The 22,935-nt window shown below is 44.1% G+C and overlaps 1 protein-coding gene across 2 annotated transcripts in view; it reads right to left on the minus strand.

Annotated features, from left to right (window-relative positions):
• Nucleotides 1–22,935, minus strand: part of FGD2 (FYVE, RhoGEF and PH domain containing 2) — a 45,921-nt gene that overhangs the window by 1,463 nt on the left and 21,523 nt on the right. For both annotated transcript variants that reach the window (XM_020999560.2, XM_078155395.1), the window contains 7 exons: nt 22,152–22,298; nt 20,005–20,097; nt 9,075–9,154; nt 8,922–8,952; nt 7,054–7,146; nt 4,578–4,709; nt 3,342–3,488 (listed from right to left, as the gene is read on the minus strand). In XM_020999560.2, the coding sequence (XP_020855219.1) occupies nt 3,342–3,488; nt 4,578–4,709; nt 7,054–7,146; nt 8,922–8,952; nt 9,075–9,154; nt 20,005–20,097; nt 22,152–22,298 (723 nt within the window). The remainder of the gene's footprint in view (nt 1–3,341; nt 3,489–4,577; nt 4,710–7,053; nt 7,147–8,921; nt 8,953–9,074; nt 9,155–20,004; nt 20,098–22,151; nt 22,299–22,935) is intronic.

Raw genomic sequence — 22,935 nt, forward strand, 5'->3', positions numbered from 1 at the left:
TCCACTGGCTGCCTGACAATGTAGCCCCATCCAGAGCAGTGTCCTCCTGGTGGAGCCCCCTGGTGGAGAAGAGGGAGAAGACATGCGGAACACCCCTCCTCCCAGAGTCTTAGCTGCTCCTGAGCTCTAGAGAATTTGGGGGTCCAAATCTGAGCTTTCAATTCAGGCAGGAGGTTCCCTGCCCCTGGTGGATACAGAAGCACTAGTTCATCGGACTGTGAGCTCCTTGAGAGCAGGGATTGATTTTTGGTCTTGGTATCTCTAGCACTTAGCACAGTGACCAGCACATAGGAGGTGCTTCATAAATGATAGTTGACTGACTGACAGATCAGCTGCTGCTCTGAAACTTATAGCCTTACAGAATTTTCAGATGGGGCAGTGTGGGAGTAGGGCCACTGGGAGGTTACAGGGTTATAGGGTCATAAACCAGTATTTATCGGCACTAGAAGCCAGGTCTTCCTAACTCCCAGATGGATATTTGTCTACTACACTAGACCACAATAGCCATCCCTGGAGGTTGGGAGAATACTTTGCCATTAGTCATATGGAGCGCTGACAATAGGAGAGGGGGCAGATCTAGACCACATGCCACCAGCCTGCTCTGAGCCCACTGGACAGTGGGACGGGGGAGTCTTGAAGAGCGAGGTAGGTGGGACTGGAAGGTATACCAGGAGGGGTTAGAATACCTTGAATCATCCCTTCGCCCCCTTCCCCCTCAACCTCGCCACATATTTATTTGTGCTGTAGCTCTCTGCCCCCAGTTAGACTGTAAGCTTCTTGAATTAGATTACTTTCCATTTCTGTATCTCCTTAAGTGGCCAGTATATCACCTTAGGAACACAGGAAACACTTAATCAATGTTGAATTGCATTGTAATGTGTGTGAATATGTGCTGTCTTTATCATTATTGCTGGGATTGCCCCTGTACTGGGGCAACAAGAATTGAACACCATGAGGCAGCTAGGCGATGCCGTGGATAGAGCACCATCCCTGTAGGCAGGAGGACCTCAGTTCAAATCTGGCCTCAGAAGTTGTGGTATATGAATGTAATGGAATACTATTGTGCTATAAGAAATGATGAACAGGCTGACTTCAGAAAAACCTGGAAAGACTTACATGAACTGATGCTGAGTGAAGTGAGCAGAACCAAGAGGACTTTGTACACAATAACAGCCACATTAGGCAATGACTAAGATTGTTAAACTGAACCCTTCTCAGCATTACGAGGATCTAAGACATCTCCAGAAGCCTTGGGATGGAAAATGTTGTCCGCATCCAAAGAAAGAAGTATGGAAGTCGAATCGCTATCACTTATTTTTACCTTCTGTTGAGTTTTGTTTCCTCTTTCTGATGGTTCCTCCTATTGGTTTTAATTTTTACTTACAACTTCACTAATGTGAAAATATGTTTAATAGGAATGTAAATGTAAAGCCTCTATCAGATTGTGTGCCGTCTTGGGGAGGGTGGGGGGAGGAAGGGGGAGAAAAATTTTCAACTCAAAAGCATATGGAAGTGATTGTTGATAATAAATTAATAAAATTTTTAAAAAATCTGCCCTCATACCAAACACTTGACGCTTATTAGCTGTGTGACCCTGGGCAAATCACTTAACCCCAATTGCCTAAAAATAAATAAATAAATAAAAGTTTTAAGGGAAAAAAAAAGAATTGAACACCAGGACAGCCCTGCATTTCATGGGACTGGGTAGAGATGGCAAGATACTGGAAGAAAAGTGACAGAAGACTCTAGGCCACAGTCAGGGTGCAATGGAGAATATTAGCAAACTGGAGCATCCAGGACACAAGGGTCAGGTAGAAGAAGGGGACAGGTGGGGGGGTGGAGTGGGGATGACAACATGGTAGTGTGGGCCATTGGTTGGATTCAGAGTCAGGAGAGTTGGGTTTGAATCTTGTCTCTGACACCTACTATGAGCAACTCTGGGGGAAGTCGTTTACAAGGAAAGAAAGAAGAAAGGAAGGAAGGAAGGAACAGACAGAAAGAAGACAGAGAGAGACAGAGAGGGAGAAAGAAAAAGAAAAGGAGGGAAGGAGGAAGGAAGAGAGAGAGAAGGAAACAGCCATGTGGGAAGTCAGGGAAGTCTGAGGAGCATAAGAACTCAGGTTTGACTTACTCAGTTCCTATTAATGTGGGCAAGGGTCCATCAGTTCTGTCTTTGCAAGTTTACATCAGGGGTGGCATGTGTGCATTGGGGTGGGGTGCCCCCTTTTTTCTTTTATTCTAAGTCAAAATGAGAGTAAAGCCAACAGAAACTAAAATTCTGTTTTGTTCCAGATTACCTGAAAACATGGGTCCTGGCTTCCTCATCTCTAAGGCCAGGCAGTTGGATGAATTGACCTGTAAGGCCCCTGACAACTCAAAAATTCTCTGATTCTAGATACATTCTGGAGAGATGAGTCTCCCTAAGGCAGGCTCTAAACCAGGGCCAGTCCTGGGGCCAGGGGGCTGGGGTGGAGTTTTGAAGATTGTTGTTCGTCCTTCATTCTCCAAGAGGACAATGACATCAGGAGGGTGATGTCTTGACTTGCAAGTGAATAGGATTTAAGTGAGGCAGGGCTGTGCAAGAGTCATCAGCCTCACTTTATCCTCCAGAGTCATGGGAGTCCAATGGCAAGACATAGGTCAAGATGACTGGTGATGGCTCTGGATGTAGCGGGAGACCTTGGCCTTTTTAAGCCAAGGTCTTTCCCAGGTCTCAGTTTGTTTGAGGCAAGGCCCATTCAGTGATTAAGGCTAGGTAAGAACTGAGGCAAAAGATAGCCTAGTTTGCCTTCATAAAAGAATCAGTTTGGGAGTGGAAGACCCTCAGAATTTTTTGAAGAATGAGATAAAGGAAGCCCAGAGCAGTGAAGCTCAGTATTCCCTTGAGCATAGAGATAGAGTACTGCTGTCCAGTTGGGTCCAACTCTTTGGGTCACAAAGATAGTAGAGTGGTTTGTCATTTCCTTCTCCAGGTCATTTTACAGATGAGGAAACTGAGGCAAACAGGGTTAAGTGACTTACCCAGGGTTACAGAGCTGGTCAGTGTCTGCAACCACATTTGAACTCACATCTTCCTGACTCCAGGTCTGGACCTAGCTGCCCAGAGATAGAATAGGCAGAGAATACCAGATCAAGAGCAGGAAGAAGGGATGGGCTTAGTTTGGGTCCATTCCCATGGTGATAATGTTTATCTGGTCTGAAAATGGTATCTGTTGTGGCTAGGACAGAGAGAGGGAAGTGGAGGGGTGAGTGTTAATGGACAAGTGGAAGGGGTACCAGAAGATAGAGGCAGGGAGAAATGGACAACGTTGCTCTGGAGGGCGGCCACACCCCTTCCTCACCTCGAGGATCCCTTTCTTCTTATCTTCCTTGTCCTCTGGCAGTAGGTTTCCGGTGAGGAAGACATAACACTCGAGGCAGACCCGGTTGAGGCGACTGTCATCGTATTTCAACCTAGCTCTGTAATCAGAGCACTTAGCACACACCACCTGCAGGAGAACTGGGGTCAGGGGTAATGCAAGCACTGGCCTGGCCTGAGACTAGATGGGTATGTGTGTCTATGAATTGGGGGCAGTTCAGGGTGAAAGAAAGAGACAGGGAGAAGAGGAAGGATAGGCAGAGGGAAACAAAAAGGTGGCTATCAATCAATAATATTTACTGCCCTCATCGCTATCTTCAAAGTACAGAGCTGAAACTAGGGGAGGACAGCTGGGGCTCTGTCCAAGATGCCAACATCTGTGGTGACACAGCTTCCAGCCCAGGAACAGGGCAGATGGGCATTGCTTCCTTTCTATTATGGGAAAGCACACAAACGTGTAAGTCACTTCTAGCTGAGGTCTGGGTCCCCTCTCCCAAAAAAGGGGGCAATATTGATAAATATGTCATTGTGGTTACGACCTTTGGCAATAATTGAAGCCATAAAATGAATGAAGTCCCCAAAGAGTGAGTGTAGAAAAAAGAAGATCAAGAGCCTGGGACTGAGTCCCAGGAGAGGAGCAGTTAAGGATAATGAGGAGAAAAGAAGCCAGCAAAGGATAGAAAGAATAAAAGAAAAGAAAGGGGAGGATTACTGTCTATTACTGTTACATCCCCCAGAGCCATAAGCAGCAATTTGGGGCCCTTGGGACAAGAAGCTAAATCAAGTCAATGTGTTTATTAAGAGCTTACTATGTGCCAGGCAAGAAACACAAATGCCCTCTTGCCTGTGGAAAGTAGCACAAAACATTACAGAAATCAATTTTGTAATTCATGATTTAAAAATAATATAATTAAGATATATTTGGTTGAATGGGAGAAAGGAATTAACAACTGGAGTCAGTTCTAACTGCTGAACTACATGCTTTCAAGTTCTGTGCCCTCTAAATTTCATCGACTTGGGACAAAGCCCTGTGGACCTACCCTAGTTATGTGCATTCCTCACAGTGCTTACCACAGTACTGAACACAAGGCAAATAAGCTCTCAATAAATGTTTGTTGATTGACTGAAAGAGACAGACTGTTGAGAAAGGGGAGGGATAGGTAAGGGAAAGAGGAAGCTGATGAAGATAAAGAAAGGGGAGAGGGAGGAGAGTGCTCACGTAGCCGCATGCCCTGCAGTGGTGCCGTCTCCGGGTGAGGACATTGAAGGGCGTCTTGCAGCGCATGCACATGGTCACCATCTTGTCACGGACCCACTGGGGAGCTCTGATGCCCAGCTCTTCAGACTTCAGCTGAGCAGAGGGGTGGAGACTTAGAAACCTCCTGACCCTCTTCCCTTTGCTCATCTCCCATCCCTGCAACTATTTATCACTTCCTATTTTCCCAGACTCTACCTGAAATACTAAGATTTAGAGCACTTTGAGGCGTAGATAGGTAAGGCATTAATATCATCTCCACTCGACAAATGAGGAAACTCAGAACCCCGGTCACACAATTTAGTAGCAAAGCCAGGATGAGAACCCAAGGCGTCCAGGCTCCCAGCCTAGGGCTCTGCCCACTGGAGCACACTATCTTCTTCCCAGAGGCCGTCTCGCTCGCTCCCTTCCTTCACCCTCCGTCTTTAGCCTTCCTTTTCCGTCCCTTTGGCTTGGGCTTTCTAGGCTCACACCACTCCCAAACAGCTGCCCTCTCCCTAGAGTCCCTTCCTCAGCCAAGCCCCACTGCAGAAGGGAGAGGGGAAGAAAAATGAAAAACTCAAAATCTTATGGAAGTGATTGTTGCAAAGCAGGCAGTTTCTCCTCAGTGCCGCTCTCTTCCCTTTCCTGTGCCGGGTCCTCCTTTACAGCTGATCTCCCCTCCTCCCCCAGCCCCCCTTGGGCCATTCATTGTTCTGCACCCCTGCATCCATATGCTTTAGAGCAGGAGTTCTTAAACTTGGGAGTGCCCTGGGTCTCTTTGGCATTCTGCTGAAGCTGATGGACTCCTTTCTCTGAATAATGTTTTTAAATGCATAAAATAAAATAGGTAAGATTGCGAAGGAAATAAATTATATCGAAATAATTATCAAAGTACTAAAAACAAAGAGAAAGTTCACCACCACCACCCAGGTTAAGAACTTCCGCTACAGTGGCAAAAAATTGGAAATTGAGGGAATGGCCATGAATTGGGGAATGGCTGAGCAATTTGTGGTATATGAATGTAATGGAATACTATTGTGCTATAAGAAATGATGAGCAGGCAGACTTCAGAAAAACCTGGAAAGACTTGTATGGTCTGATGCTGAGTGAAGTGAGCAGAACCAGGAGAATGTTGAACACAGTAACAGCCACGTTGTGCGATGACTGACTTTGATAGACTTAGCTCTTCTCAGCAATGCAAGGATCTAAGACAATTCCAAGTCTCATGATGACAAATGCTATCCACATTCAGAGAAAGAACTGTGGAGTTTGAATGCAGAGCGAAGCATAGTATTTGCTATTTTTTTCTTCTGTTTTGTTTTGTTTCCTCTTTCTTGTGGTTCCTCCTCTTGGTTCTAATTCTTCCTTACAATATGACTAATGTGAAAATATGTTTAATAGGAATGTATGTGTATAGCCTATATCAGATTGCACGCTGTCTTGGGGAGGGAGCTGGGAGAATGGAAGAAAAATTTAAAACTCAAAAGCTTATGGAAGTGATTGTTGATAAATTAAAATAAATTAATAAAGAAAAAACTTCTGCTATAGCTGTTATGAGGCACCTTATGATTATTTCATCTGACCCCTCCACCCCATTTTACAGATGAGGAAACTGAGTCTCAGAGAAGGGAAGTGATTTGCCCAAGGTCACAGAAATGAATAGTGAGTCTGAGAATCGAATCCAGGTCTTCAAACTTAGCAATAACAACTATTATTATTAGAACTAGCATTTATATCATGCTTTAACGTTTACAAGGCACTTTACAAATATTATCTCATTTTATCATCCCTCCTTTTGTTGCTTAGTCATTTCAGTCATGTTCTACACTTCGTGACCTCATTTAGGATTTTCTGGGCAGAGATACAGATGAGGAAACGGACACAAACAGCGTGAAGTGATTTGCCCAGGGTCACACAGCTGATAGAGATTTGAACTCAGGAAGATGAGTCTTCCTGACTCCAGCCCCAGCACTCTGTGCACTATTGTGCCACCTAGTGGCCTCATCCCTACTTTACAGATAAGGAAACTTACCTGGAGTGACTTGTCATCTCACCTAGCAGGTGTCTAAGGCCTGATTTGAATTCAGGCCTTTCTGATTCCAGGTCCGATGCTCTAACCACTGCACTACCTAGCTGCCTCATTCAGCCCTTTTCTCACTGTTATCCTGCCCAGCTCTGCTCTTTCACTAACTCCTCACTGGAATGGGCTCTCTCATTCAGAATTTATTTGCAGAGAGAAGGTGCTAAAGAAATAAATTGGGAAAAAAATCATATTAAGAAATAAATTGGAAACATGAAATTTCAGATGCAGGGAAGATTTTTTTTTTGCGGGGGGGAGCAGGAGTGGAGAGTTTCCTACACTGCACAGATGACTCCATTGTTTGTGAAGTAGGCCTGACTACAGCAAAGAAATAGGGGATATTTTTTGTGGGGAGGAGCAGGGCTCAGTGCAATTTACCTGGTGCTCCTCTGTGTCTCCCTCAGGCCCCTGGACCGCGGCTTTGAAGGTTTCATGCCGCTTCCCAATTTGGTCAATGGCCCGCTGGCAAGACTGGGAACAGGAAGAATGATAGATTAATTGTCGTGGCCAGTTCCCCATATCCAAGGACCCTGGGCCTCCCCATAGATGTATCTCTCTTCCTTCCCTGGCCACAGAGCCACACAGTAACCTGGGGAATTCCAATGGCCTGAAAGAAGATGAATTCACTGGCTAGTGTCTACCCTGGGCCCCAGGCTGGGGCTGAGCATAAACACCTTTAAATGGGAGGGAAGGTCATACCTCAATGCCAGCCCCCCAAAGCAGGGCCGAGATAGCTCCAGAGAGGAGATAAAGGAAGCCTCAAAGGCTCCTCCCATTTCTTTTAGACTATCTAAATCCACCCTATCATTCAAGGTCCATCTGAAGTCACCTCCTCCAGGAAGCTTCCTTGATCTCCCCAGCTGACTCCTATAGTGCTTAATGTCCCACACCAGCCACTGGGCATTTATCATGCTCTGTTTATACTGTTAGTTATCCTTTCTGATAGAATATTTGTTCCCTGAGGGGAGGGACTTTATAATTCTTTGTATTTGTATCCACAGTAACTAGTATATATCTGGCACACAGTGGTGTTGTTTAGCCATTTTTCAGTTCTGTCTGACTCTTCACGACCCTATTTAGGGTTTTCTTGGCAAAGATACTGGAGCGGTTTGCCATTTCCTTCTCCAGGTCATTTTTACAGATGAGGAAACTGAGGCAAACAGGGTAAGTGACTTGCCCAGGGTCACATAGCTAGTAAATGTCTGAGGCCAGATTTGAACTCAGGAAGATGTCTTCCTGACTCCAGGCCTGGCACTCTTATCTACTGCATCATTTAGCTGGCACACAGTGTGGCCCCAATAAATTATTACTGATGAATTGATTGATGCATCTGTGCCGTGTCTCCCTAGTTAGTACTTATATTATTGTTATCCTTCCTGATAGAGTATATGCTCCTTGAAAGCAGGGACTAATTTATTATTCTTTGTGTTTGTATCATTAGGGCCTACTACAATACCTGGCACATAGTAGGAGCTTAATAAATTATTATTGATGGATTGATTGACTGTCTGTGCTATCTCCCTAGTTAGTACTTAGAGTATATGCTCCTTGAGGGCAGGGACTTAATTATTCTTTGTCTTTGTATCATTAGGGTCTACTACAGTACCTGACACATAGTAGAGGCTTAATAAATCCTTTCTGATAAGTGGATGTGGTTATGCCATATCTTCCTAGTTAAACATTAAGTCCCTTGAAGGCAAGGACTTTTTCTCATATTTATTTTTCTCTCTTCCTCAGTACCTGATTGTGGCACACCTAGGCTCTCAACACATTCAACTCAACAAGCATTTATTAAGTACCTATTGTATGTGGGACAATCTACTATGTGCTAAGCATAATGGTTTCACACATGAGAGTGAAATTGCGTCTGCCCTAAAGGGAACCATGATCTAGCTGGGAAACGGAAATGTGCAGACACATGCATAAATAAAGATGGTACAAGACAGAGGAGAGATCATTTTCGGTTGGAGGGGCTACCCACTGATTAAGTGACCGAAAACACCCACCTCCCTCATTTAGCTGGTTGTCCCTGGGTGGGTGACCCTGGCAAAGGGAAGGGGGTTGAGACTTTGGCTCAATCCACTTGGCAGAGGGAGAACGAGGTCTTGGGAGAAGTGATCTGTGGTTATGTTTGTGAGTTAGGGATGGCAGGATAGAAAAACTGGAACGCGGTTCTCTCTGCTGAAGCTGTGACCGCCTTCCCCTCCCCACGTCCCACCTCCCAGGCTGAGTGAGGGTGAGGTTACCTGGATCCAGGTGTTCATTTCTTCCTGAGACCTGCCCCAAAATAGGACATATCCATTAAGGAGAGTCAGGCTCCATCTCCCCATGGCCACCCTCACCCGACCCCACAGGTGTCCTGTCTGCTCCCCACCTCTGGTACACTCAAGATGCCTTACTGGGCTTGCAGTTCCAGGGTCCTCTGTTTCCCAGACACCAAGAAAGAGTGAGGAAATTCCACATCATTCAGTTCCCGGACCTAAAGGGTAAGAAGAGTCATTCAGGAGCAGAAAGCAAGTTATCCCGCTGGGTGTTCTGGGTCGCATCAAGTTTGGCCTTGGCCAGGCGTGTTCACAAAAGAGGGGGAGGCAGCAGTCTGCAGCCTGGAGAAGAAGCGGTCGCTGCTGTCCAGTCTACTACCGGACCAATGCACGTTTCCAGGCCCTCGAGTTGGACAGCATTCTCTTAGAAGTCAGCTCTCTGCAGAATCACAGAATTTCTGAGTTGGAAGGGATGTCAGGGGGAATGTAGTCCAACCCCGTATATGAAATAGAATCCTCCCTATAATCTCCCTGATAGATGGTATCCAGCCTCTGCTTATGAGAAGGGGGGCAGCTAGGTGGCACCACAGTGCACAGAGTACCAGGACTGGAGTCAGGCAGACTCATCTTCCTGAGTTCAAATCTAGCCTCAGACCTTTACTAACTCTGTTACCCTCGGCAAGTCATTTAACCACCGTTTGCCTCAGTTTCCTCATCTGTAAAATGAGAGCTGTTGCTGTGAGGGAATCTAACAAACTTCCCAAATGTTCCTCTGAACCCTGGGGGTTTGGGGCAGTGTGACTATGTGGATCTGTGAGAACTTTTTCATGCTAGTAGTGATATTTACCCTTTTTGGAGAGATAATAAAAGTTAGCATTTATATAACACCTGAAGGTTTGCCAAGCGCTTTCCACGTATTTCATTTGATCTTCACATCAACCCTGGGAGGTAGGTGCCTATTATTCCTCTCATTTTACAGATGAGGAAACTCAAATAGAAGTTAAGTGACTTATTCAGGGTCACACAGCTAACACATCTCTGAGGCAGGGTTTGAACTCAGGTCTTTCTGACTCCAAGGCCAACACTTTATCCACAGGGCTACCATGATATTTCCTCTAGAAGGGAAAATATTACTAGCATCAAAATCTTCTCCTAGAACAAATTATACAGGGATCAAATATATTTATTATATGTGGCAACATTTTTTTGGCATGAAAATAGGCTTAAATTTCACTTATTTTGTTCCAACATTTCCCTAGCTTTTCTCTATGGCTGGGTATTTCATTCTCTCAGCCCCTCCCAACTAGCCTTTACAGATTCCATCAATAGATTTTAAGTCCAAGAATTTCTTGTGGCCAAATTAGTTTGAGAAATGCTTCCCTGGAAATTACAGTACAGACAAGAAGACCACACATGATGCTACCCTCAGGAAGAGAAGGGGGAGGGCAGGGATCAGGGACCAGGATGATGAAGCCTGTAGAGGAGGAAGAGGAGGCCACATCTCCCTGGGTGACTTCATTGTTTTGCCTTTAGACCAGCCTGATTCCAAACCACAGGCAGAGGCTCTTGAGCCAATGCAGATAAAGGAAGGCACTGGAATAGATGGTTTTTAGAGTCCCTCCTAGCTCTGACATCCCTGTTTTATGCTCCTACATCCTACGTTCTAAGGCCTCTACCAGATCTGACGTCTCTGTCCTAGGCTCTGACACTCAGTGTTCTAAGGCCTCTCCCAGCTCTGACATCCTATCCTATGCTCTGACACTCAGTGTTCTAAGGCCTCTTCCAGCTCTGACATCCTATCCTATGCTCTGACACTCTGTGTGTTCTAAGGCCTCTCCTAGCTCTGACGTCCTCTAGGCTCCGACGCTCTGCGTTCTTAAGCCCTACATAATTGTGTTATTCTGTGATACACATCTCAGATGAACAGCAGACATTGGGATTATCCCCTTCCCTTCTGCCTGATAAACGGTATCCTCTCCAGGAAAGGATAGTGTATTTGCACACACACACATACACCCGCCCACAGATATGCATAGGTATATAAGAGAACCAGGGACTCAGAGACATCCACAGAGATTCACACACAGGGAGGAATATTCAGAGACACATGCACCTGCAAACATTTCCATGGACATCCCTACTTAGACATCCATTTAGAGACATGCTCAGAGACACGTACAAGCACAGACACTAACAGAAATGCATAAACACAGGGAACAGACTTGGGAAGAGACGCACATAGAGATGTTTTGAGATACACACAGCCAACATATCCCTCCAACAAATACACCAATTGTGTACCCACGTGACCAGAATCGAACCAGGAATTCCAGCACCCGTGACAGATTCCATTGAATGGAACGTTGGGAGAGGGGGTAGGTAAGAGACAGCATCAGAGACGGTCAGACCTTGGGTGAAGTCTCACATTGCACCTCCTTCCCTATCCCCTGACTTCCACTGGTCTAGGACACTACTCTCTCTCCTTTTCCAGAGGCCCATCTTCTCCTCTAACCTCTTTGGATGCTTAGGTTAGTAGAGGATGGGCAAAGTCCTCCAAGACATGCTGAACCACTGTGGGGAAGAGTGTCAAGCCGCATCTGGGGAATAAGAGTATTCCCCCACCTCTCCGCCATATATATATACACATATATATATATACACACACACATATATATATGATATATATCACATATATTATATATGATATATATCACATATATATATCACATATATTTATATATGATATATCACATATATTTATATATGATATATATCACATATATATATCACATATATTTATGTAGGACATATATATGTGATATATATGTGTGAGTATATGTGAGTCTCTCTCTCTCTCTCTCTCTCTCTCTCTCACACACACACACACACACACACACACACACGCACATGCTAAGATCGTGCTCAAAATTTATCAGAAAGGGGCAGTTTGGTGGTGCAGTGGATAGAGCTCCAGTCTTAGAGTCAGGAGGACCTGAATTCAAATGCGACCTCAGACACTTGACACTTACTAGCTGTGTGACCCTGGCCAAGTCACTTAATCCCAATTGCCTCACCAAAAAGCAAAAGGAAAAAAAAAACAACTCATCAGAAAGACTGCTTTCAGCTTTGGTACTTGGCACTCAAAGCCTTCATATGAAGAGGGCTCAGAAGCCCAGCAAATGCTTCATGTCCCACTGGCTGAACTCTTTGGATGCCTCTCCACTATCATCAAGCCCTCATGCTAGGAACATTGTACCTCCCCCACCTTCTGGTTCCCTTTTGTGTTTTGTCTTCCCCCATTAGATTATAAGCTCCCTTGGATAGAGTACCGGCCTTGGATTCAGGAAGACCTGAGTTCAAATCTGGCCTCAGACACATATAACACTCACTAGCTGTGTGACCCTGGGCAAGTCATTTAACCCCATAGCCTAGTCAAAAAAAAAAAAGATTATAAGCTCCTTGAAGGCAGGGGCTGTCTTCCTTTTTCTTATTTGTATCCTCAGTACTAAGCACAGTGCCTAGCACATAGTAGGTACTTTTAAAAATATTTATTGTGCTATATTGCATTCCTGAAAATATCCTCTTATGCTTACCTGCACAATATAAGCTTGTATGCATATAGGCATCCTGGGCATGTCTAAGAATGCAGGCTCTGGGCAGTGACTCTGTGTTCACTGGAAGTAGTAATGCTTCATTTCCCAGAAGGCTGAGGGTTGACTTCAGGAAGTAAAGCCTGAGCCAAGTCGAGAACAGATAAGCTTCCAGATAATAATTCACAGTCTCTCCAAGAACAGGCAGGCAGAGCAATGCCCAGAAAATGCCAGCCCGAGATGCCCTTTTGGGGCTAGCTCCCAGGCTGCCAACAGTAGCCAACAGGTTCTGCTCCTGACACTCTCCATCTAATTAGGAGTCAACACGGTTTGACTGTTGGGTCTGGCACAGAGGGGTAGCTCAGGGGCTTAGGTAAAGTGCCAGGCCTGGGGTAGAAGAGTTGGCAGCTGCCTAGAATGCAACAAGGCAGCTTTAAAAACACCTTTTTCATAAATGCACATGGTTTTATTATGACAGGAGGCACTGAGACAGGCAGGGCATAAATAATAACTCACATTTATATAGCATTTTAAAGTTTGCAAAAATACATATATTACTGCAGTGTTTCTCAAAATTTGTGTTTCTATCAAGCTATTTTTTACTGTGAGGAAGAGCAGAATTGGGAGATTTTGCATGGAATTTCAAGTGTGCGTTATATACGTTTCCCAGGATGCTGCTGTATTCGTAAGAGATTGCAAGGGTGAGTTCTGTACAATTCACAGAGCACTGGGCGTTTTCATGAGCTGTCCCCCTACACCTGGAATGTTTTCCCTCCTCATCTCTACCTCCTGGCTTCCTTCGAGTCTCAGCTAAACTCCCACCTTCTTTTAAAGGAAGTCATGGGGGGGGCAGCTAGGTGGATAGAGCACTGGCCCTGAAGTCAGGAGGACCTGAGTTCAAATCTGGCTTCACATCAAACATTTGACACTTACTAGTTGTGTGACCCTGGGCAAGTCACTTAACCCCAATTTCCTAAAAATAAATACATAAAAGAAGTCATTCCCACTCCTCCTCAAGTCTAGTGCCTTCTCTCCTTGGATTATCTCCAATTCATCCTGTCTACAGCTTGTTTTTACATAGTTATTTGATGCTGTCTCCCCATTAGATTGTGAGCTCCTCCAGGGCAGGGACTGTCTTTTGCCTTTCTTTGTATCCCCAGCACATAGTAGGTGCCTAATAAATGTTTGCTGACTGACTGATGTGACCTCTTCCCACATCATCTCGTTTGGTCCTGGTAACAACCCTATTATGCTCTTTTACAAATGAAGATTTGTTGCTTTGTTTGTTTGTTTTTTCTAGGCACTGGGGTTAAGTGACTTGCTCAGGGTCACACAGCTAGTAAGTGTCAAGTGTCAAGTGTCTGGTCTGAGACGGATTTGAGCTCAGGTCCTCCTGAATCCAGGGCCAGTAATCTATCCACCTAGCTGCCCCTGTGTGTGTATTCTAAGGTACTATCCTGGTCCCTCTCCTCTCACTTAGTGACCTCATCAGTTACCATGTATTAAATATATCCTGCCCCAACCTCTCTTCTGAGTTCCAGTTCCACATCACGAAATACTGATTGGACACTGGATGTCTTATAGACATCTCAAACTCAGTATGTTCAAATAGAGCTTATTACCTTTCCCTCTAAACTCATCCCTTTTCTGAACTTCCCTACTGTTTTTGAAGTCACCACCAGCCTTTAAGTCATCCAAGTTCACAACTTCATTGTCATCTTTGACTCCTTACTCTCTCACTCCACATGGATAATTTGTTGCTAAATCTTGTCATTTCTATCACCACAAAATCTCTTGCACACACATAACACTGACTAGCTGTGTGACCCTGGGTAAGTCACTTAACCCCAATTGCCTCACCAAAAGCAAAAACAAAGTAAATAAATGAAATGGAGAAAAGCAGACTGAAGCAAAACAAACAAACAAACAAATAAATCTCTGGCATATATCCCCTTCTTTTCACTCACACTGTCATCATCATTATAGTTTAGGCACTCATCCCTACTCCCCTGGACTATTATAATAGCTTTCTTATTTGGTCTCCCTTCCTCCAATCTATCTCCTCTCTAATCCATCCTCTGCTCAGGTGCAAAAATAATTTTCTTAAAACACGGGTCTGACCATGTCACTTTCCTATTCAATAAATTCTATACTTTCTAGGGTTAAATATAAATTCCTTTGCTTGGCTTTTAAAGCTCTTCAACATGGCCCCTGCCTACCTTCAGAATCTTCTTAAATTTTGTGGCTGTTCAGTTGTGTCCAACCTTTTGTGACCCCAACTGGGGTTTTCTTGGCAAAGATACTGGAGTGGTTAGCCATTTCCTTCTCCAGCTCATTTTACAGATGAGGAAACTGAGGCAAACAGGGTGAAGTGACTTGCCCAGGATCACACGGCTAGTAAGTGTCTGAAGCCAGATTTGAACTCAAGAAAATGAGTCTTCCTGGCTCCAGACCCAGCACTTCGTGCACTATGGTGCCACCTAGCAGCCCCTTGTTCTTTATTCCCCTCAATCTACTTGCTATTCCTCACACATGACACATCTCGGATTTCTAAATCCTTGGCTGTAAAACAATTCCCAGGAGACGATCTCCAGAAAGAAAGTCAGTAATAATATTCACAGCTTCAGAGTCTATGTATAGATATGTAGAGTTTGGGCAATAAATGAAGCAAATTAGAAATTTCAAAGCAAAGTGGTAAAATGGGGGTCCTTAGAACATATGTGAATTTGCCCTTCCTGGTGGGATATGCAATGCATGCAAATAATCTCTATCCAGTTTCAATCCATGGGACATCATGGAAAGAAAGGAAAGAAACAAGCCTTTATTAAGTATTTAATGTACTGTACCAGGTACCATACTAGGCACTTCACAAATATTATCTCATTTAATCCTCACAATAATCCTGAGAGGTAGGTGCTATTATGATCCCCATTTTACAGTTGAGGAAATGGAGGCAGGCAGCAATAAAGTGACTTGCCCATGGTCATATAACTAGTAAGTGTTTGAGGAAGGATTTGAACTCAGGTTTTCCTGACTCTAGGCTCCATGCTCTATCCACTGTGCATCCTAGCTGCCTTCTTTTAGCCTTGAGTGACTGAGAGATTAGTACTATGTGTTTTCTGGTTGGCTTTGGAGCTAGAAGGCTGATAAAAGAGCAAGAGTTGAGTTTGTATAGAACGGATGGCTATGTGCCTCCTTGGATCTTTTTACATTTTTCTTCTGTGATGGTTTCTATTAATATTAAATACTTGTTTTCTTCCTTTTCTTCCTTCTCCAGTGTTCCACGTATTGGATAGAAACTGGCGAGGAGGATTACTATGAGCCTCCGGGTGGAGGAAACGGCAGTGGATTCAGCGGCTCTCACCTCCTCACCTGGTTACGACATGTCCCTGAAACCATGGTTTACTTCTGTTTACTTCTTTTCTAATCTTAGGTGAATGAGTACTCAGAGATGGAGTAACTCATGTTGTGACCTTAAGAGCTTCAAAAGTGGGAAGAGGTATAAGAGGTCCCCTCAGCAACTGGAGTGGGTAGCAGACAGCATCAGTAACTGAATCTGATGAGGAATCAGTCTTGAGATGTGACCTGCTTGAAGACTGACCTTGCAGCTGAGACACTGCATCCTGGAAGAAGCTAGCTGAGCTAGTTAAGAGACTTGTTCATAGGAAACACGACATTCTCCCAGGCATACCTGTTACAAGACACCCATTTCTGGTAGATTCTGGGATGGCTGTTACATTAAAAGGCAGTGGTAGTTCCTCCCCGGGGCCAGAAATTTTTCAGAACCTTGGGAGGAAAAATCAGCCAGGGTATGCTTGGAATCTGTAATTTTATAAGGACTTGGCATCTCAGCTGCTGTCTCAATTCACTAGGCTGGGTCACAAAGGTTGCTTCCTAATCTAGGGCTTCACCAAGCTCAGCTACAGCTGCTACCAGATAATTTTGCTAAGGGGACTTCTCACAGCTCTTCCATCCCTTTGAAGCTCACGAGGTCATAACTTGGTCTCTAGACACTCATTCACTTAAGATCAGAAATAAGTACACAAACAAGAAATAGGCGCCATGCAACTCGGGGACACGTAGTGAGGAGATAAAGCAGTTGAAGTTACTGCTTTTCTATCTGCTGGAACTCTTTGCTAAAAGCAAATAGCTGATCACAGCAAAAGATTGAGGAAGTGATGAGGGGAACTGCTATTCTGGATTTGATTCTGACTACTAAGGGAGAACTATTGACTTAAATAGGAGCAAGCAAAACCTTGGAAGGAAGTGACCACCCCATCTGAGAATCATACATGAACTCCCCTAAATTTGGGGAGAGTGGAGAGTTAGGAGAAAAGATAAGTAGGACCTCAGGGCTTAAGACTCTATGGGGAATGTTGACTCTAGAGAGGTAGGATGCTCTCAATAATGAAATTCTAACTAGGTAAATTATTCTGATAAGGAAGAAAAGGGGGAGCTTTCTAGAGACACTGATGGAGACGGACAGTTCAAATAACTTAGACTTTTTAAATACATAGACAGAAGGTGGGAGCAAGGACAGGTAATATCACCCAAAAAGGAGGGACAGTTAGGTGGCACAACAGGGAAATTGAGGGAAACAAGGTTAAGTGACCTGCCCAGGGTCACACAGCTGGTGTCTGAGGTTGGATTTGAACTCAGGTCTTCCTGACTCCAGGCCTGGCACTCTTATCCACTCCACCCTGATAAAGGAGGAGGGGACTTTTTATAAGCTATGCTGGGGGCCAAAAGGAAGGTCAAAGAAGAGATAAGGTAACGGTGATGATGTATGATGGAGAAAAAGTTGAACTATTCAACTCCCATTTTTCTTCCTTTTTTTTCTACCTAAGAGAATGATCTAACTGGGAAACATAGACCAAAAGTGGTTAACAGAATTTGAAACCCAGGGTAAGTGAGGCCATGGTAAGCAAGCACCTCACTTCTCCCAATGAGTTGGAGTTCCTAGTCTCAAACAAACTACATTCCTCAGTACTGAGATAATTTGTAGAGCTGATTGCCAAACTACTACCAGTGACATCAGAAAAAACCCAGAGAATGGGATGGGTGCCATAGCACTACAGACAGGAAAATCTCGTCCAGATTATCAAGAAAAGGGGAAAAAAAGATAGCTTTTTCAAACTTGTAGACTAATGAGCTTGACTTGAATAATTCTAGAATTCGTTTTTAAAGGGATTTCTGAGAACCAGAAGGGAAGCTGTGATCACTAAATATGCACCACTCTGCTCGTGTTTACACTAATACTAGCCTTGTATATACCTGCTCTTCTCATCAATCTGTATGTATGCAGGGGAGAGTGTACCTTACATTTATGGGGAGGCAAGAATAGTTTGCTGCTACTGTTCTATTTTTGTTTGTTTGTTGTTCAGTCATGTCTGACTCTTTGTGACCCCATTTGGGGTTTTCTTGGCGAAGATACCAGAGCGGTTTGCTATTTCCTTCTCCAGCTCATTTTCCAGATGAGGAAACTGAGGCAAATAGGGTTAAGTGACTTGCCCAGAGTCACACAACTAGTGTGTACGGAGCTAGATTTGAAATCAAGAAAATGGGTCTTACTGATTCCAAGCCCAGTGTTTTTATTCACTGTGCCACCCAGCTGCTCATTCCCATTATACCTTTTTAGAAATGGCCTTTGGTTTGAGCTAATTGTGTCTGCTGACAGATAATTAAACCAGTCAGGGCTTAGCTTTAAGTGAACAGACCCAATGAATATATCGAACCTGAGCTAGTATCCCCATAGGTAAGCTAGATGGCGTAATGGATAGAGCACTGGCTGGGAACCCATTCATATTTCTGTGTTCAAATCTGGTCTCAGATACTTACTAGCTGTGTGACCCTGGGCAAGTCACGTCACCCTGTTTGCCTCAGTTTCCTCATCTGTAAAATGAGCTAGAGAAGGAAATGGCAAATCACTCCAGTACCTTTGCCAAGAAAACCCCAAATGGGATCAGGAAGAGTCAGAAACAACTGAGAAATGACTGAAGAACAATAGCAGAGTATTGCAGGGTTCTAACCTTGGGCCTGTACTAACCAACATTTCTATCAATAAACTGGGTGAAAGCATTCCGTATGGCATTCCATAGTTAATGCACATGACAAGCCAGAATTTGAACCCAGGTCTCCTAACATCTTTTGTAAATCCTTTGCTCCTTCAATAAAATACTGTTACTCTTTTCCTTTGGGAAACTTGTCCTCCATATTTGTCTAGGGCTGACCTAGACCAGGATCTCAAGGAGCTAAGTTGGATTAATCCCTTTCTGCTCCCAGAGCACACACCTTCCTCACTACCTTTAAATTCTCTGCTCCTGTTTAAGAAGCAAATTACTCTGGAGTTGAGAAAATAAACCCTCCTTCTTTTGCAAACATGAAAGACTATGGGTGTAGAATGTTGCATGTGCTGTCAGATACAGATGGTATGCTGGCTGGCTTTTGGTGAACTGGTTTTGGGGTTGTTGTCTTTTTTTTGTCTTTCTGTTTTTTCTTATTCTTTGTGTGATTCTGCTTCTGTCCAAACCAGGGGCATTTTTGCGGTAGGGCAGCCCTATGCTTCTTACTGTGTATTTGGAGGGATAGGTTACTCCTGATTGGCTGAAATAATGCTAAGCATAACATTGTGTCTCTGTGGTAAGGGACTTACTTGAGTTGGTTCCAAAAACTCTTTAGGGAGACGTGGCAAAAGGGCCTATTGGAAGGTTTTGTGTGTGTGTGTATGTGTGTGTGTGTGTGTGTTCCTTGATCTCCAGGGAGACCATGGCGAGTGGACCTCTCCTTGATGACATCACCATCTTTCTCCTAGTTTGAGCTGAGATCTTATCTCAATCCCAGCTGAAGATCTCATTCACTTTTGTATATTCTCTGATATATTCTAATCTGTGGAATGTCTCTGAATGTCTTCCACTTGCTGTTTTGCTTAGGTAAATGAGCTTACTTATTCTTTCTATTTATGATGGCCCTTTGTGTAACCATTGTTTGGTGGGAAGGGACTAAACTAGCAAGTGTAAGCTGGGGGCTGCCCTCCCCCCTTAAGAGTGATCAGGGAAGCAGCTTCTGTTCTGAACCTATTGTACCAGAGATTTGGCAGGTGGCAGATAGATAAATCTAATCTATCTCCCTCTTGGAGACTGAAGGACAGATTGCCCAGCTTTGGAGGTCCTGGACCTTGCCTGCTTACCTGCCCCTCCTCTCATTTAGCTGCTGAAAGGGCCAGGACAATGTTTCTCCTACTTCCCACAAAAGAGACAGGTGGGATTAGATCAGATTTCAGATCATACATATCCATGCTACCCACAAGCCACGTCTACATATTCAGTCACACTCCACTCCCATGTATCTTACATTTGTTACAAGGTATGGCTTACTGGGTAGTGGAGAAGGGAAGGATATATCTGGGGGGGGGAGATATGATATAAAAATAAAAGATATCCATACAATAAATAGAGTGGAGGGGCCAGAGAGAATCTCACCTTCATTCCAGCCACATCTATTCGTGTCCTCACCTGGAACTGAGCCCCAACCTGAATCACCTTAGGCACGCAGTACAGCAGCATATTGTTGAACTGAAGGAGGAAAAGACATATGGTCACCATTCAAGTAATAATGGCCAACATGAACCTAACACTTCAAAGAGTTACATGCATTATCTCATTTGAGTTTCACAATAGCCAAATAATATGGGTAATATATATGCGTGTGTATAGCTATATATATATATATATACTTTAAACATCTGGACCTGTGATTTTACTAGTGCAAGGAACTTCTAGTACAGAAATCTCTTCCCCAAATACAGATCATGCAGATGTTTTACAAAATATAGTTTTAAAGAGTGAGGGGAGAGGGGGGTTGGGAGGTATTTTTTTTTTTGCTCAGGGTCACACAGTCAGTACATGCCAGAGATGAGATTTGAACTTAGGCATTCCTGACCCCAAAGCCAGCTCTCTAGCCACTAAAGCACCCTGTCTCTCAGTGCAGGTATTAATAATCCTCCTTTACAGATGAGGGGGCAGCTAGGTGGCACAGTGGATAGAGCACCAGGCATGGTGAACCTGAGTTCAGATCTGGACTCAGATTTGAACTTACTAGCTGTATGACCCTGGGCAAGTTACTCTGTTTAACTCTTTTCCTCAGTTTCCTCATCTGCAAAATGAGCTGGAGAAGAAAATGGCAAACCACTCCACTATCTTTGCCAAGAAAATCCCAAATGGAGTCACAAGTAGACAGACACAACTGAAAAACGATTGAACTCACTCAGCCCTTTACAGATAAGGAAAATGAGGCCCAAAGAATTTAAGTGACTTATCCAAGAGCGCATGCTGAGCAGTAGTAATCATAATAATTGTCATTTATATGGTACTTTAAGGTTTACAAAGCATTTTACATATTATCTCACCACATCCATGGGAGAAAAGTATTATTATTATCATCATCATCCCCATTTTACAGATGGAGAAACTGAGTCAAGGAAGTTAAGTGATTTGCCCAGAATCACACTGTTGGTATCTGAGGCAGGATTCAAACTCAGGTCTCCCTGACTCTAGGTCTTACACTCAATTCACTTCATTATTTAGCTGTCCAGTAAGTGACGGAGCTAAGCACTCAAACCTAGGTTAAATTCCAATTCTCAGCTCAGTGCTTGCTCTCTATAGACTGCACCTTGTCCAAGGCTGCTCCCTTGGAATCCAATAGATTCTTAGTCTCCTAGTTCGCATCAAAGGACCATGGGGAGATGGCCATGTCTCTCACAGTTTGCATGATGATGAGGATGGCATTTACCCAATGTCATCTCCACGTGCCAGGTTTTTTCAGCCATAACAGTCAAAGGAGTCTTTGAACTTCATCATCCTCGATAGGGCCCTAGGGCTGAGAAATGGACAGAGGGCCCCTAGAGAGCAGGACTGAGTGTGATGAAGCACCAGAGGGATTTACACGTGCTAATTCTTTCCACCTGAGAGCATTAGAAAGCCTATGATTTGCCCTAGATGCATAGACAGTGTCTGGAGGCCTGTTCTGACATTCTCATGCATGATACAATATCAGAGGGATTCAGAGCTAGGAGTGACTCAGTAGAGCTCTCCTCAATCTTCTCCTGCCTAGTGGCAGGAGCATAGTGAACCCAGACAGTTGATGGGTTTGTCCTGTACTTCTACAGAGTAACAGAACTGGAAGGCACTTCAGAGTTCACCTGGTCCAGGGGTGTGTTGAAGTTGGATCAGATAGGTTCCTAAAAGCCTATTGTTAAATCTTCTGCATAAGCATTTACACCTCTGACATCAGCAAAGCTACAAATCAGGGCTTGAGTTAGTGTTCTCTTTAATCCATACAACTTAAGGTTTAATCTGCAGAACTTAAAAACAAAACAAAACAAAACCCTTGACTTAAGAAAATGATGGAGAAAATATTAACAATGCAGATTAAATGTGTCTTTCATAAGTTTTTCTGGAGGACCTGGTTGTTAAACATTCACCAGCACGCCTCTGACCGGTCTAACCTATACCTGAGCAAAGATGTCATGGTATAGTGGCTAGCATGCTGGCCTTGGAGTCAGACAGACCTTCTCAGTCCCATACCCCAGTGAAAAACAGCCTCAGTCCTTTGAGCCCCCCTCCCCTACCAAGAACAAGTAACGCTCCATGGTGCTGCTGTGTCTGAAGGAGATCTTCTGGATGGGGCCTTCCTGGAGCAATTCATTGGAGGGGTCTACGATATCATCCTCAAGGCCCAGACGCTGGTACACATCCCACAGGTTCTGTAGACGCTCCTGGGGAGGGAGAGAGAGAATGAGAAAACCCAGTACGGGAAGGACATGAAGTACGTCTGGGCCATTCTGTATCCCCTGGTTCTTAGGGAGAACCTGGATCATAGAGGTCCAGAACTCTCTGACTTCTAGAGTTGGGACGCCCTGAAACATGCAGACAAGGGAGCTGGACAAGACGTTTTGTCTAAAAAATATGCTTTTAACAAGAAGACGTAGATCTAGCTCGGGAAGATTCCCCTGTGGGGAGGTAGCATATATCAGAAGATATAAGAGAGTACGAGTGGGCAGCTTTTCCATAACTTTGGGATGCATCCTCTCCTCCCCTCCACCTCTTAGTAAGCGAAGCTCCTAGCTATGCTCAAACTTGACCCCATACGTGAGGCCTTTCCTTTTTTTTTTTTCTGAGGGTTAATTTTTAAATTATATTTTGTTTTTTCAATGAACAAAAAATAATTTTCTCTCCCTCTTCTCCCATCACTGGGGAAAAAAAAAAAAGAAAAGAAAAACCATTGCGACAAATATACCTGTACACATAGTATATTTGTATACAAATATACATACATATACAAATATACAAAACAAATTCCAGCATGGTCATGTCCAAAAAATATACGACTCATTCTTCATCCTCAGTCCATCA

Source organism: Phascolarctos cinereus, unplaced genomic scaffold, assembly GCF_003287225.1.
Source record: "Phascolarctos cinereus isolate Bilbo 61053 unplaced genomic scaffold, phaCin_HiC Scaffold_5;HRSCAF=322, whole genome shotgun sequence".
NCBI classification, from domain to species: Eukaryota; Metazoa; Chordata; class Mammalia; order Diprotodontia; family Phascolarctidae; genus Phascolarctos; species Phascolarctos cinereus.